Source organism: Sciurus vulgaris (assembly GCF_902686455.1).
Source record: "Sciurus vulgaris genome assembly, chromosome: 14".
Lineage (NCBI taxonomy): Eukaryota > Metazoa > Chordata > Mammalia > Rodentia > Sciuridae > Sciurus > Sciurus vulgaris.
In genome coordinates, this window is record NC_136475.1 from 29,447,671 (window position 1) to 29,464,831 (window position 17,161).

At 35.7% G+C, this 17,161-nt stretch overlaps 1 protein-coding gene across 7 annotated transcripts in view; it reads left to right on the forward strand.

Moving 5' to 3' along the window:
* The window catches only part of ALMS1 (ALMS1 centrosome and basal body associated protein), a 229,577-nt gene that overhangs the window by 24,322 nt on the left and 188,094 nt on the right, over window positions 1-17,161 (forward strand). For all 7 annotated transcript variants that reach the window (XM_079111389.1, XM_079111393.1, XM_079111391.1 and 4 more), the window contains exon 2: window positions 11,084-11,206. In XM_079111389.1, the coding sequence (XP_078967515.1) occupies window positions 11,084-11,206 (123 nt within the window). The remainder of the gene's footprint in view (window positions 1-11,083; window positions 11,207-17,161) is intronic.

A 17,161-nucleotide genomic window follows, 5' to 3' on the forward strand; every position in this document is an offset into this window, starting at 1 on the left:
TCTGAAGGAATTTTCTGAAGTCTGTGTTCCTTTATTAACATACAGCAAGATTGAAAATGAGACCTACAAATTTTACCTTGCTTATCTTTTTGCTGAGTGTATCAGTCAACCTCTTGTTGATTTGAATCATTTTTACATCTGTTAGTGAAATTGTTTGAAGGGAGAAATGACCCTTATGCTCCTGGTGCCATGGGTAGCATCTCTGACTTAAGCTGTTCCAAGTGAACACCCTCTAGGGTTTTAATCTTTTATCATTTGAAGTTATCAGGGGTTGGAGTTAAAGCTTCTACCATATGATCTTCCCTGGAGTGCTAGTTGCCTGCTCTCTTTCTCTAGCCTTTCACTAATTCTGTGGCAGCCTACAATCCTGCTTATAATTTTTTTTTTTTTTTTTTTTTGCCAAAGTTTGCAACCCAAAATCTTGACTGGTAGACATCCCCTCTTCTCTAGCAAAAGCTAGGCAACCTATTTCTGTCAATCACCCAGAGTGCGGGAACTGTCTCTTGAGACACAGGTACTAGGTGTATGGAAAGTGCTCAATAAATGTTGACTAAATGGAAACAACAACAACAAAAAACTTCTGCATAGCACAGGAAACAATTAATGTGAAGAGAGAATCTATAAAATGGGAGAAAATCTTTGCTATCATTCTTCTGACAGAGGATTAATATGTAGGATATATAATGAACTTGAAAAATTTAATACTAGCTGGACATGGTGGCACACACCTGTAGTCCCAGTGGCTGAGGAGGCTGAGGCAGGAGAAATGAGAGTTCAAAGCCAGTCTCAGCAATTTAGTGAGGACCTAAGCAACTGAGTGAGACCCTGTTTCAGAATAAAAAATAAAAAGGACTGGGGATGTGACTCAGTGATTAAGTGCCCCAGGATTAATCTCTGGTATAAAAAACAAACACTAAAAAACTAAATAGCAATTAATAAATGAGCAAATGAATTAAACAGACATTTCTCAAAAGAAGAAATACAAATGGCCAACAAATACATGAAAAAATGTTCATCATCATTAGCAATTAGAGAAATGCAAATCAGAACTACGCAGATTTCATCTCATACCAGTCAGAATGGCAGTCATTAATACAAATAATAAATCCTGGAGTGGATATGGAGAAAAAGCACTTTTACATTGTTAATGGGATTAAAATGAGTATAACCACTGTGGAAATTAGTATGGAAATTCCTTAAAAGACTAGGCATGGAACCACCAAATGACCTAGTTATACCACTCCTTGGTTATTTATCTTAAAGAAATTAAAAGTCATCATGGTGTATACCCATATGTATATAGCAGCACAATTTATAATAGCCAAACTATGGTACCAGCCTAGGTGTCCATCAACAGATGAATGGTTAAAGAAAATGTGGTACATACACAACGGAGTTTTTTTTTTTTTTTTTTTTTTTGTACTGGGGATTGAACCCAGGGGCACTTAACCACTGAACCACACCCCCAGCCCCTTTTTCATTTTTTATTTTGAGACAGTGTCTCACTGAGTTACTTACGGCTTTACTAAGTGACTAAGGCTGGCTTTGAACTCAGATCCTACTGTGCTGCTGGGATTACAGACATGACCCACTGTGCCTGGCCACAATGGAGTTTCATTCAACCATAAAGAAAAAAATGAAATTATGTCATTTGTAGGAAAATGAATGGAACTCACGACCATTATATTAGGCAAAATAATTCAAACTTAGAAGATCAAGGGTTGTATGTTTGGTGTCATGTTACCCCCTCATGGACAGAATCACAGACTCTAGGACAGGAGTCTCTTGTGTTTTTCCTTTGCTAGCAAAGCAATAAGACGAATTTTTCCTATTTCTCAAAATCATGTCCTCATTATTGGATTAGCATTGGGGACCAGGACTGAGATTTGGTAACAAATTGGTGATCATGAAGGGACCCTAGAACAGCTCCTGCTCAGGTTTTCTTGGACAGTTCTGGCATTCTGGGCAACCTCCCCTTTCCATGCTGAGGATGCAAGGTGGCTGGTGAGCTTGTTGAGAACCAACTGCTAGAGAATTAGGAGACAGGGTGAGTATGCCTCAGGCCAAACTGGAGGAACTGTTGCTATGAGTAAAGGGAGGAAATGAGGGAATGTCCTGCAACTGCTGAAGCTCCTTTTGCTTTGGGTAACACCCACTTTTTCTCCCTGAACTGTACTGATAATTAATCAATTGATCTATGTTGAAAAAAATAAAACAACTCAGTAAATTCGCAAAACTCTTGGCCATCTGTGTGGTCGGTCCCTGCCCTAGGTATGCCTTTTCCATAGACCATGGACCTCTGGACTGCCCTGATGGTAAATACGTTTGCCCCACCTGAGAGAGAATGGGGACTTTGAGTCACTTAGACCCATCTTTGCCCTCTCTCTGCAGGAAGCAGCTTGGAGATGTCATGGCCCATTTTTCTGTAGAATGGAATATAGAAATTGACAGTGAGGAAATGTCACAGTGGTCCACTTATGTTTTGAATATAGCCCCTACTTTGACTTATTTTTAGAATGGACATATTTCTTTTCCTCACTCTCTCCCTTTCCTAATCTCAAGGAGAAACTGAATTACCTTTCTTCAGGATCCTACAGAGTTATCTGTCCTTGATCACATACCCGTAGGAAAACAAGTAATTCTGACTTCCAAGTCTGTCCTTAAAATACTTTCAGTAATTTTAGACATGTTTATCTGACTTCCCTCCAGAGTCAAACTTTCTTTAGAGAGAGTGCAAATCTGATTGTAAAGCTGTGTCTTCAAATAAACTAAAGTGCATAATTCAAAAAGAAAAAAAAAAAAAAAGAAAGAAAAAGGCGAACTTGCCTTGTTTCTACTCTTGGAGAAAAAGCTTTCAGTCTTTCCTTGAGTATGATATTAACTGTGGGTTTTTCTTTTTAGGTAGTTTTCTTCAGGTCTTAGTTTGTTGACACCCCCACCCCGCTGCAATGAAACAGTTTTGGATTTTATTAGATACTTTTTTGTTTTCAATTGAGATGACTATATGATTTTGTCCTTCATTCTATTAATGTGGTGTGTTAGGTTGATTGATCATTGCATTCTAGAACCAAATCTTGCTTGGTATGTAATCCTCTTAATGTATTGTTGAATTCTGTTTGTGAATGTTTTGTTGAGGATATTTGCATCAGTATTCACTAGAGATACTGAACTGCATTTTTCTTGCAGTGTCTTTGTCTAGCTTTGGCATCAGGGTAATACTAACTCAGAATGATTTGGAAGTAAGCTTTCCTCTTCAGTTTTTTTGTGGGAGTTTGAGGACGATTGGTGTTAATTCTTCTCTAAGTGTTTGGTACAGTTCTCTGAAGGCATCTTGGTCCTGTGGTTTTCTTTTTTGGGAAGTTTTTGATTGATTCACATTTCTTATTACTTGTTTGTTCAGATTTTCTTACACAAGGATAGGAAAGTTATGTCCAATTAATTCTACTGTCTTTACTATTTACCTCCCCTCCCCCTCCCTTCCCTTCATTCTCCTTGTCTAATCCAGAGGACTTCTGTTCTTCTCTTCCCCACCCTCCCTTGTTGTGAGTTAGCATCCAAATATCAAAGAGAACCTCTAACCTTTGGTTTTTTGGGATTGGCTTATTTCATTTAGCATAACGTTCTCTAGTTCCATCCATTTACTAGCAAAAGCATAATTTCATTCTTCTTTAATATTCTATTGTGTATATATATATATATCACATTTTCTTTATCCATTCATTTGTTGAAGGGGACCTAGGTTGGTTCCATAGCTTGGCTATTGTGAATTGAGCTGCAATAAACATTGATGTGGCTGTGTCACATCAATGCTGATTTTAAGTCCTTTGGGTGTATACTGAGGAGTGGGAGAACTGGATCAAATGGTGGTTCCATTCCAGGTTTTCTAAGGAATCTCCATACTGCTTTCCAGAGTGGTTATACCAATTTGTAGTCCCACCAGCAATGTATGAGTGAACCCTTATCCCCACATCCTCACCACCAATATATTGTTGTTTATATTCTTGATAATTGCCAATCTGACTGGAGTGAGATAAAATCGCAATATAGCTTTAATTTGCATTTCTCTTAATTGCTAGAGATGTTTAACATTTTTTTCTCTATTTGTTGACTATTTGTATTTCTTCTTTGAAGAGTTCCTTTGCCCATTTATTGATTGGGTGATTCATTTTTTTAGGTGTTGTTTTTTGAGTTCTTATTTATCCTGGAGATTAATGCTCTATCTGGGGTTCAGGTGGCAAAGATTTTCTCCCATTCTATAGGCTCTCTCTTCATGATTTTGATTGTTTCCTTTGTTGTGAAGAAGCTTTTTAGTTTGATACCATCCCATTGATTGATTCTTGATTTTACCTCTTGCACTATTAAAGTGTGGTTGAGGAATTTGGTTCCCAAGCTAACATGAATGGAGAGTTTGGCCTGCATTTTCTTCTAGTATGTGCAGCGTTTCTGTTCTAATGCCTACGTCCTTGATCCACTTTGAGTGAGTTTTGTGCAGGGTGGGAGATAGGGGTTGAATTTCATTCTACTACATATGAATTTCCAGTTTTCCAAGCATTATTTATTGAAGAGAGTATCTTTTCTGCAATGTATGTTTATGGCACCTTTTGCTATTGTGAGATAACTGTATTCATGTGAGTAGTCTCTGTGTCTTCTGTTCCATTGGTCTTCATGTCTGTCTTTGTGCCAATATCATGCTGTTTTTGTTATAGCTGTGTAGGATAATTTAAGGTCTTTTATTGTAATGCCTCCTGCGTCACTTCTTGTTGAGGATTTCTTTGGCTGTTCTGGGCCTGTTATTTTTCCAGATGAATTTCATGACTTTTTTTATTTTCATGAAGAAGATCATTGGAATTTTGATGGGAATTGCATTGACTCTGAATAGCACTTTTGGTAGTATGGTCATTTTGACAATATTAATTCTGCCTATCCAAGAACATGGGAGATCTTTCCATTTTCTGAGGTCTTCTTCAATTTCATTCTTTAGTGTTCTGTAGTTTCCATTATAGAAGTCATTTGCCTCTTTTGTTAGATTAATTCTAAATAAAAAGTTATTTATTTATTTATTTATTTATTTTTGAGGCTATGGTGAATGGGATCCTATTTCTGGTTTCTCTTTCATCTGATTCATCATTAGTGTATAGAAACACAATTGAATTATGTGTGTTTATTTTGTACCCTGCTACTTTGCCAAATTCATTTATGAAGTTTTCACTAGAAGTTTTCTGGTGGAGTTTTTTTGTCTTCTCAATATAGAATCATGTCATTGGCAATGAAGGATAGTTTGAGCTCTTCTTTTCCTGTTTGTATCCCTTTAATTTATTTTGTCTGATTGCTCTGGCTAGGGTTTTAAGGACTATGTTGAATAGGAGTTGTGTTGTTCCTGTTTTTGTCTTGTTTCTGTTTTTTAGAGGGATTGCTTTCAATTTTTCTTGATTTAGAATGATGTTGGCCTTGGGTTTAGCATAGGTAGTTTTTACAATGTTGAGTTCCCCAGTTTTTCTAGTGTTTTGAGCATGAATGGATGCTGAATTTGTCAAATCCTTTTTCTGCATCTGTTGAGATTATCATGATTCTTGTCTTTTAAGTCTTTTGATGTGATGAATTGATTTCCATATGTTGAACCAAACTTGCATCCCTGGAATGAACTCCACTTGATCATGGTGCACTCTCTTTTTAATATATTTTTGTGTGTGATTTGCCAGTATTTTGTTGAGAATTTTTGCCTCCGTATTCATCAGGGATATTGGTCTGGTTTTCTTTTCTTAATATGACTTTGTCTGGTTTTCATATCAGGGTGATATAGCTTCATAGAATGAGTTTGGAAGAGTTCACTCCTTATCTACTTCATGGAATAATTTGAGAAGTATTGGTTTCAGTTTCTTTGAAGGTCTTGTAGAACTCTGCTGAGAATCCATCTGGTCCTGGACTTTTCTTTCTTGGTAGGGTTTTGTTGGTGTCTTCAATTTCTTTACTTGAAATTGATCTATTTAAATTTTCTGTGTCCTCTTGATTTAATTTGGGTAGGTCATATGTCTTTAGAAATTTGTCAGTGGCTTTGTGATTTTCTATTTTATTGGAGTTTAGATTTTCAAAGTAGTTTCTGATTATCTTCTCTATTTCAGTGGTATTTGTGGTGATACTTCCTTTTTCATCACAAATTTTAGTAATTTGTTTTTTTTTTCTTTTTTTTTTCCACTGGTGTGGCTAAGGGTTTATCAATTTTATTTATTTTTTCAAAGAACCAATTTTTTGTTTCATTGAGTGTTTTGAATTTATTTTTGTTTCAATTTCATTAATTTTTGACCCTGGTTTTTAATTATTTCCTGTCTTCTACTGCTTTTGGTGTTAATTTCTTCTTCTTTTTAGAAGGGCTTTGAGATGTAAAGTTAGGTTATTTATTTGGTGACTTTGTTCTTTTAATGAATGAGCTCAATGCACTGACGTTTCCTCTTAGAATTGCCTTCATAGTGTTTCAGAGATTTTGATATGTTGTGCCTCTATTCTCATTTACCTCTAAGTATTTTTTATTTCATCCTTCATTTCTTTAGCTATTCATAGGGCATTATTTAGTCTCTAAGTGATAAAGTAGCTTTAATTTTTAAATTTTATCATTGATTTCTAATTTCATTACATTATGATATGATAGAATGTAAGGTATTATCTCTAGTTTTTGTATTTGCTAAGAGTGCTTTGTGGCCTAGGATATCTTCTATTTTAGAGAAGAATTCATGTGCTACTGAAAGAAAGTGTATTCAGTCATTGATGTATTAAGTATTCTATATACGTCTATTTAGTCTAAATTATTAATTGTATTTTTTAGTGATGTAGCTTCTTTGTTTAGTTTTTGTTTTGAAGATCTTTTGATTGGTGAGAGAGGCATGTTGAAGTCATCCAGTATTATTGTATTGTGATCTGTTTGATTCTTGAAATTGAGAAGAATTTGTTTGATGTTTGTAGATTCTGTATTATTTGGGGCATAAATATTTGAGATTGTTATGTCTTGTTGATATGTAGTTCCCTTGAGCAGTATGACATGTCCTTCTTTTTCCCTTCTGATTAATTTTGACTTGAAGTCCACTTTCTCTGATATGACGATAGAAACCCTTGCTTGTTTATGCAGTCCATGTGAGTGATATGTTTTTCCCCATCCTTTCACCTTCAGTCTGTGGATATCTTTGCCTATGAGATGTATCTCTTGAAGCAGCATTTTGTTTGGTTTTATTTTTTAATTCAATCTGCCAGTCTGTGTCTTTTGATTAATGAGTTTAGGCCATTGACATTCATTGTTATTATTGATTAATAATAACCAATAATTCCTTGTTGTTTTGATTTATTTCTAGTTTTTAATTTGAATTAGTTTCTCCTTTGATTGACTATTCTTCTAGTGTAGCTCCTCCCTTTTTTATTATTCATTTCCTCTTCCTGAAATATTTTGTTCAGTATGCTTTGTAGAGTAGACTTTCTAGTTGTAAATTCTTTAACTTTTGTTTATTATTAGTTTTTATTTCATCACCAGTTCTGAAGCTTAATTTTGCAGGGAATAGTGTTCTTGGTTTACGTTCATTTTCTTTCAGAGCTTGTATATATTATTCCAAGACCTCCTAGCTTTAACAGGCTAGGTTGAAAAATCAGCTGAGATCTGAATTGGTTTTCCTCTAAATGTGACCTGTCATTTTTCTCTGACAGTGTTTAGAATTCTATACTATTCTGTATGTTAGGCATTTTCATAATAATGTGCTTTCGTGTGGGTCTGTTGTAATTTTTATATTGAGCATCCTGTATGCCTCCTGTATTTGATTTTCCATTTTATTCTTTAGGTTTGGGAAATTATCTGATATTATTTCATTTAAAAAATTGCATTCCTTTGGTTTGTATCTCTGAGCCTTCATCCATTCCAATAAATCTTTAATTTTGTCTTCTCTTGGTATCCTATATTTCTTGGAAGTTCTGTTCATGGTCTCAACATTTTTTCTTCATGCTCAACTTTATTTTCAAGATTATATGTTTTATATTTTCATTTTCTGAAACTGTCTACCAAGTGATCCATTCTGCTGGTGATACTTGCCAATGAATTTTTGATTTGGTTTATCAAGTCCTTCATTTTGATTTTCTGAGTTTTTTCCCCAGAATCTCTTTATTGAAGTGATCTTTTGCTTCCTGAATTTTCTCACTTACATTGTCCCTTACCTCACAGATTAACTATGAAAATCTAACCTTTTCTGACATTTCTTCCACTGTGGTGTTGATGGATTCTGTTATGGAAATATTTTGTTTTATTGGGAGTGATTTGTTCCCTTGCTTTTTCATATTGTTTTATGTGTCTACCCATCTAACAGTTGAATTTGAGGCAGTGAGTTTATACCCTGTGGACTTATAGTACTTTATACACAATTTATAACAACCAATGAAAACAATTTACAGCATTAAGCCAAATAGCTCTTGATATGAAATCTACAGTGTTGTTTGTCAGAATAATCAGAAATGATATTAGTTATTGCCCATGATGAAAACAGTAAGTTTACAAAAGGGTTTATAATTTCATGTGGTGACCAGGGATAGAACAGAAGTGATGTAGAATGTGATGAGTATGAGGGAGGAGGAGAGAAAATAGAAGTAAAAAAATTAAAGGAAGAATGAAAGAGAGAAAAATAGAGATTGACTGTTAGCAAATGAAGAGAGAAAGAGAGTTGATGGAAACCAATAAGTGAGAAAAAAATACATAAATAAGAATTAGATAGTAAAAAATTGAAAAATTCAAAAAAGTATAAGATTACAAGAAAAAAACAATATATCCTAGTCAGTCAGTATATCTTAGTCCTCAAAATATTGATCTATGAAGAATAACTGCCCTCAAGAAAATGCTAAAAATGAGAAACAGTAAAGATATATAAATACGTGTAAGTATCCAGTTCAAGATAGAGTTCTGTAAGAGGAAAGAAGAAGAGATTGGGTGGTAGAAAACAGTTTGTAGGTTCAAGAGGTGAATAGGGCAAATGCAGAGACCATGTTGTTGAGGGGGAAAACAACAACAACAACAAATAGAAGTAAAAGAAAGTAAGAGTGAGAAAGAGAGCAATAGAGTTTGGCTATTGGCAAGAAAAAAGAAATAGAAACAAAGATACATTAGAAATCGTGGAAGATACATTAAAATATCAATCCAAAATATAGTAATCAAAAACCTTAACCTTCAAAAAACAGCACAAAAAAATAAATACCTTCAAGAAATGCTAAAAGTGAAAAAGCAGAAACAAAAATAAATGAGTGCAAATGTATAAATGTTCAACATGTATCAGTCAGCACACATTCAGAAACAAAACAAAAGCAAAATAGCCAATGAGAGAACTTGGCCGCCATCTGTGCCAAACTGCCCTTGTGTTTCTCAACTTCCCTTCTCAGCAGGATTGTGCGAGGTGCTGTGGAAGATGCTTTCTGCTTCACTTCCAGGGTATTGTTGCTGCTGGGTTCTGTGAGAAGAATTTCTGCAAGTGAAGCTCCCAGGGGTGGGGATTAGGTCTGGTATTGCCCCAGGTGTTTTATTGTGTGAGGAGTCATCAGGTGCTAATGAACTAAAACACTTGGAGGATTTTCCCCCCTACTTTCCTCAGGGCACCACCCGGAGGAAAGGGGAGTCAGTATTCCACCAGTTTTGTTTTTTGGGGATACTGTCATTTTTTGGTCTGTCATTATCTTGTTTCGGATCACTGAGTTCAGTCACCCCACCTTCAGTTTCTCTCTGCGCTGGTCCTGTGGGCCTGCAGGGTTCAAGGGGAGAGGGCTGACTTTCTCAGGCCTCTGTGATCTGTATTACCCCCAGGCAAAATAGTCTTCATGCCAGAAATTCTCAGTTCCTGAGATTCTCTGCTTTGCTAGGCTCAGTTTACATCTTGCAGTTGGTGTCTGCCAGATTCCTGTATTGGTTTCATCCCTGAATCGATGCGGACCTAAGTTTCCGGTCTGAGTTTGTGCCCTTGTCTCAGGGAGGTAGTAAAATGTCTCCAGCTTCAGCTCCTTATGCGTTGCTGGCAGACTGTGACTCTCATGCTCAGGATCAACCCTGGGCAGGTTACCCCTACAATCCTGGGATTCCCCACTCCAAGACATCCCCAGTACTTTTTGATCTTTTGTGACCTTGTGTATTAATTTTCCCCATTTCTGACTGGAGCTCAGCTCTAGTTCTGTTCCTTATCCTTGTCTGATGTACCCCCAGTTTCCCAGTCTTCAATGCTCTCTGTCCAACATTGAGTATGGGTGGGGTATTTTTACCCCACTCACCTCACAGAGAAGTCATTTTCTTGCTGTTTGTATCCAGAGTCATGGAACTATGAGAAAAGCCACTTCCTGCTAATCCACTGTCTTGTCTCTCTTGTAATCTTGTTTTTAACAGCGTATTATTTTGTTTTCTCCTTGCACCCCTTTCTCTGTTGTTTTTGTGATTGTTGCTTCCTTGCTGCTGTGGCTTCTTTTAGAACAAGGTATCACATAGGAAGCTTTGGGTTCTTGTTCTGCAGGGTTATTGGAAACATCTCTAGAACCATTCCCTGAACCATTGGGTGATTTGATCCAGGTCATTTTTGTGTGGTTGCCTTTGATCTTTGAATTTGCACAGGTTTAGCCTTGGACAGTGGTCACAAATTCTCTTGCATTTTTTAACAGCTGGAGAATTCTGTCCCAACCTCTGAATTCACACAAGATCATGACTTTTGTTTTCATTCCCTATGTTATGAGTTGATTTTAACCCCTACTAACAGAATCAACTTCTTAGCTGTAAGCAGTAAGATTTAAAAAGAGACAACTTGCTTGTTTCTGTTTTTTTTTTTTTTTTTTTTTAAACTTCTGTGGGTATAGGAGGTTAAGGAACTGTTGTGGTTTATTGGAAAGCATATTTGATCCTAACCGGGTAATCTTAAGTCCTTGGTTCCTTGTTTTTAGGTGAGGATAATAAATTGGATAGAGGTTTTGAAACCAAAATGTTATTTATGTGTAAGTGGTTTATAAACTGAGAAGTATATTTAAGTATTAGGTTATTTTTATTGTTATTTAATTGTACAGATTGTGGTACTACTCTAAGTCTGTTTCTGACTTTCAGGTTCTTCCATTGACCTGTCATGTATGGCAACAATCACATCAAGGCGATATTAGAAAACGAATTTCCGACAGTAATGCAGCCTCATCAGAAACAACAGTCCAGTGGGATTCTGGGGATGATCAGGTATGTCTGGGGTTGAATTCTCAAACTTTTTTTTCTTTTGGTTGGCACACAAGAAATTCTGTGAAGCATTGTTAAGAGGTAAGTTACTATTCCAGTTTTCTAATAGATCTTTGTAAACTTTATGTAGAATAGCAGTTTACTTTTTTTTTTTTTTGCCTTAGGACCCTTTACGTTCTTTAAAAGTATTCTAAAGAGCTTTTTTACATGGTTATATAGATATTAGCATACAAGAAATTTTCAATATTAAAAAAATATTTAGTTTAGAATTATAAACCCATTACATACTACAAAAAATGTGTTTTAAAGTGAAAAATGACTTTCTCAAACAAAAAGATAGTGAGAGAGTAGCATTGTTTAACATTTTTATAGATTTCTTTAATATATGATTTAATTGGAGACTATTGGTGTATTAGGCTTCTTCAGAGAAATAGAATCAATAGGATAGTGATATATACACACGTACCACACACACAGATTGGCTTTATTTTAAGGAATTGGCTTATATAATTATGGAGTCCGAGAAGTCCCAACATCTGTAAACTGAAGACCCAGGAAACAGTATATAGTTTCTGTCTTGAGTCCAAAGGCCTAACAACGTTTAGAGCCCACAGTGTAAGTTCCAATCTGAGTCTGAAGGCAGAAGACCAATGTTTCAGCTTGGAGACACCAGAACTAATTCTCTTTTGACTTCCTTTTGGTTTTTTTTTTGGGGGGGGGGGGGTTATGGGATTAGATTAGGCCTACCCATATTGGGGAGGGCAAATCCTTAATTTAGTCTACTCATTTAAACATACCCTCGCAAACACACTCAGAATAATGTTTAACCAAATATCTGATTACTGCCTGACCCAGTCATTTTGATACATAAAACTAACTATCATCATTATGTTTTTACATCTGCTTCTGCAATTAGTATGTTGGGATATTTTGTTTTGGTTTAAATATATGAAGGAAATCTGACTTGCCTATATACTTAGAAAAGGGTGGACATCATTGTTTGCCTGAAAGGGTATCAGTGACCCCCAGGGATCCTCAGACCATGCTTTGAGAACCACTGAACTAGAATGTAGTCATAAACTTAGAAGAAATAGAAGAATCATGAGCAGATGGGGAAAATCTCATATATGGCTACTGGAAGGAAAATGTAGCCTTAGTCATAATGGTTAAATATTGAAGGTTAATTTTCTGATAACTTGAGTATTGGGAATTCTTCCAGTATCTTCAACGTTCCCTAAATTGCAGTGGGTACCTATTAAATGCAAGATATGGAGAAGAGGGGAGAGAGAGAGGAGTTAAGAGAAGTCCTGATCAGGCAAAGTACAATACTCAGGGGCCATTAAATAAAAGGGGATTGTTATGGGTTAAGTTTTTTGTGTCCTCTTATTGATATTTTGAAATCCTAATGCCCAGTATCTCATAATGTGACCTTTTTAGAAATAAGGTCATTGTAAATGTGCTTATTAAGTTAAGATGGGGCCATAATGGGGTAAGATAGCCCCTTAATCTAATATGGCTGGGAACATTTTAAGAGAACGCCATGTGAAGAGAAAAGCACACAGGAGAGGACACTCATGTGAAACTGGAGGCAGAGATTGTAGTTATGCTGCCAGAAGCCAAGGAATGCCAGGGGTTGCCAGAATGTCAAAGTAGAAAGGAATTCCCCTAGAAGGTTCAGAAGGAGCGTGCTCTGCCAACACTTTGATTTCAGACTTTTGGCCTTGGAAACAGAGAGTAAATTTTTGTTGCTTTAAGTCACCTGGTTTTTGTCCTTTTGTTATGGTAACCCTAGGAGACTAATACAGTTTATATTCCTAAATAGATTGATATTCCCTGAGACCATACTTATTAATCTATTTTTTGTTATTTTAACAAAATACCTGAGACTGAGTATTTTATAAAGAAAACAACGTTTATTTAGCATACAAAATTCTAGAGATTCAAGAGCATGGCACTAACGTATACTTAGCTCTGGTGAGGGCCTTATGGTGGATGGCATCACAGTGGTGGGAATGTGTACAGAAGAGATCAGATGGTGAGTCAGAAAGACCAAGAGAGGGTAGGAACCAGTCTTGCTCTTACAACAATGAGAACTGTTTTTTTTTTTGTTGTTGTTGTTGTTGATTAAAAAAAAATAAATATAGTTTTTAGTTGTAGATGGACACAGTATTTTATTCATTTATTTTTATGTGGTGCTGAGGATGGAACCCAATGCCTCACACATGCTAGGCAAGTACTCTGCCACTGAGTCACAATCCCAACCCATGAAAACTGTTTTTAACTTACTTTCATGAGAAGAAACTCACTCTGTGATATAAGCATTAATCCCTTCTGAGGGCAAGTGTCTGTAATGATCTCATTATCTTGCACTAGGACCACCTTTAAAGGTTCCTCTTAATACTACCACATTGGGGACCAAGCCTCTACCACCTGAACTCTTAGAGGACAAACCATATTTAAACCATAGCAGCATGTTGATGGTAGAACACAGTTTAAAAATTGGTGCTTTCCTATTTTCTTGATTTATAGAATATGAACTCTGATAGAGCCTAAAGCACTTCAATTCTGCTTTTATGCCTCTGTTCATTAGAATAGCTGGAACATTATGCCACTTTGTTTTTCTGCCTTATTTTTTCATTCTGATTATTCTGTGCATTATTTATCCTTGATGCCATCATGTTAATTACCTCTCTTTAGTCACTGGAAACTGTAGCTCTTGCTACATTTTTTTTTTTTTTTTTTTTTTTTTTTTTTTCATTTCAACTTACTTTACCCATTTAGTTTGAATGTGTCTCCCAAAGTTCACGTATCAGAAATTTAATCCTCAATGCAATATTATTGAGAGGTGGGAACTTCAGGACATGATTAGGGTAAAAGTCTTGAGCCTCATGAAAGGATTAAGGTCATTATCTTGAGGGTAGTTTTGTTACAAAACCAAAGCAATTTCAGACCTTTCTTCTTCTTTTTAAAAAAATTGGTTCTTTTAAATTGTACATAACAGTACAATCCATTTTGGTATGATCATACAACTTGGAATATATCTTATTCTAAATCAGACCCCAGTACCTTCAATACAAATGTCTCACTTTTTCTTTCCTTCTAGCCATGACTCAGTTTAATATTTTGCTCTGTTATAGGGAAATTTGCAAGAATGATCTATAGTTTCTATTTTCTCTTTCCTTACTCTCTTTTTTTAAAGTCAGGGTTATTGATGTATAAATTAAATAGAGCAAAATTCAGTCTTTGAGATATATTAATTTTTAGTGAGCTTTGAGAAATACACATGGTCATGTAAACACCAGTACCTTGAGATATACAATGTTCCTATCACCCCCAAAGTTTCTTAGTGCTCCTCCCATGCTGATTGGATTTCTACCCCTGTAGTTTTTGCTTTTTCTGAATTATACAGTATGTAGACTTTTGTATCAGGCTTATTTCACTTGATGCATGCTTCTGAGATTCACCCATGTTGCATGTACCAATAATTTGGTCCTCTTTAATTTTTTTTTTGTAGTTAGGTACTTTTAAAAAAATTAACTAATCATTTTTTAAAAATTTTATTTTTACAGACTGTATTTTGATTCATTGTACACAAATGGGGTACAACTTTTTATTTCTATGGTTGTATATGATGTAGATTCACACCATTCGTGTATTCATACATATACATAGGGTAGCTATGTCCGTCTCATTCTACTATCTTTCCTTCTCCCACCCCCTCCCCACCTCATTTCCTACTCCACAATTCAAAGTTTCAAAGTTTCTCCATTCTTCTTTAACTACCCCTCCTGCCCCTGCCCTTTTGTATCATCATTCACTCATCAGAGAAAAATTCATCCTTTGTTTCTTTGAGATTGTCTTATTTCACTTAGCATGATATTCTCCACCTTCATCCATTTACCTGCAAATGGCATAATTTTATTCTTTGTGGCTGAATAATATTCCATTCATCTATTGAAGGGCATCTAGGTTGGTTCCACAATCTAGCTATTGTGAATTGAGTTGCTATAAACATTGATGTGACTATGTTATTATAGTATGCTGATTTTAAATCCTTTGGGTATAAATCCAGGAGTGGGATAACTGGGTTAAATGGTGGGTCTATTCCAAGTTTTCTGAGGAATCTCCATACTGCTTTCCAGAGTGGTTACACCAATTTGCAACTCCACCAGCAATGTATGAGTGTGCGTTTTTCCTCACATCCACGCCAACCTCTTTTATTGCTTGTGTTCTTGATGACAGCCATTCTAATTGGGGTGAGATGAAATCTTAGGGTGGTTTTGATTTGCATTTTTCTATTTACTGGAGATGTTGGACACTTATTCATCAACTTATTTTTCGAGTGCCTGTATATTCTTCTGTAAAGTGTCTTCCCAGTTCCTTAGCCCATTTATTGTTTGGGTTCTTTGAATTTTTGGTGTAAAGTTTTTAAAATTCTTTATAAATTTTGGAGATTAGTGCTGTATCTGAAGTGTGTGGAAAATATTTTCTCCCACTCTGTAGGCCCTCTTGTCACATTTTTGTTTCCTTTGCTGAGAAAAAACTTTTTAGTTTGAATCCATCTTGATTATTGATTCTTGCTTCCATTTCTTGCATTCTGGGAGTCTTGTTGAGGAAGTCTGGTCCTAAGCCAGCATAGTGAAGATTTGGGACTACTTTTTCTTCTATTTGGTGCAGGGTCTCTGGTTTAATTCCTAGGTCCTTGATTCATTTTGAGTTTAGTTTTGTGCAGGGTGAGAGATAGGGGTTTAATTTCATTTTGGTACATATAGCTTTCTATTTTTCCCAGCACCATTTGTTGAAGAGGCTATCTTTTCTCCATTGTGTGTTTTTGGCACCTTCGTCTAGTATGAGATAACTGTATTTATGTGGGTTTGTCTTTGTGTCCTCTATTCTGTACCATTGATCTACCTGTCTATTTTGGTGCCAGTACCATGCTGCTTTTGTTACTATTGCTCTATAGTATTGTTTAAGGTCTGGTATTGTGATACCTCCTGCTTCACTCTTTCTGCTCAAGATTGCTTTGGCTATTCTGGGTCTCTTCTTTTTCCAGATGAAGTTTATAATTGCTTTCTCTATTTCTATGAGGAATGTCATTGGGATTTCAATTGGAATTACATTGAATCTGTATAGCTCCTTTAGTAGTATGGCCATTTTGACAATATTAACTGCCTATCCAAGAACATGGGAGATCTTTCCGTATTCTAAGGTTTTCTTTAATCTCTTTCTTTACTGTTCTGTAGTTTTCATTGTAGAGGTCTTTCACCTTTTGTGTTAGATTGATTCCCAAGTATTTTATTTTATTTTATTTTTTTGAGGCAATTGTGAATGGATTGGTTTTCCTGATTTCTCTTTCAGAGGATACATCACTTATGAATACAAATGCATTAGATTTATGCATGTTGATTTTATAACTTGCTACTTTGCTGCATTCATTTGTTAGTTCTAGAAGTTTTCTAGTGGAGTGTTTTTGAATCCTCTAAATATAGAATCATGTTGTTGGCAAATAGTGATAGCTTGAGTTCTTCTTTTCCTATTCGTATCCCTTTAATTTCTTTGGTCTGTCCAATTGCTCTTGCTAGTGTTTCAAGGACGATGTTGAATAGAAGTGGTGAAAGGGGACTGCGATTGTGGCTTAGTGGTAGAGCGATTGCATAGCATGTATGAGACACTGGGTTCAATTCTCAGCACCACATAAAAATGAATAAATAAAATAAAGGTATTGTGTCTATCTACAACTAAAAAAAAAAAAATGTGGTCAAAGGGCATCCCTGCCTTGTTCTGGTTTTTAGAGGGAACACTTTCAATTTTTCTCCATTTAGAATGATGTTGGCTGTGGGCTTGGCATAGATAACCTTTACAATGTTGAGGTATGTTGCTATTATCCCTTTTTTTTCTAGTGATTTGAGAATGAAGGGGTGCTGTATTTTATCAAATGCTTTTTCTGCATCTATTGAA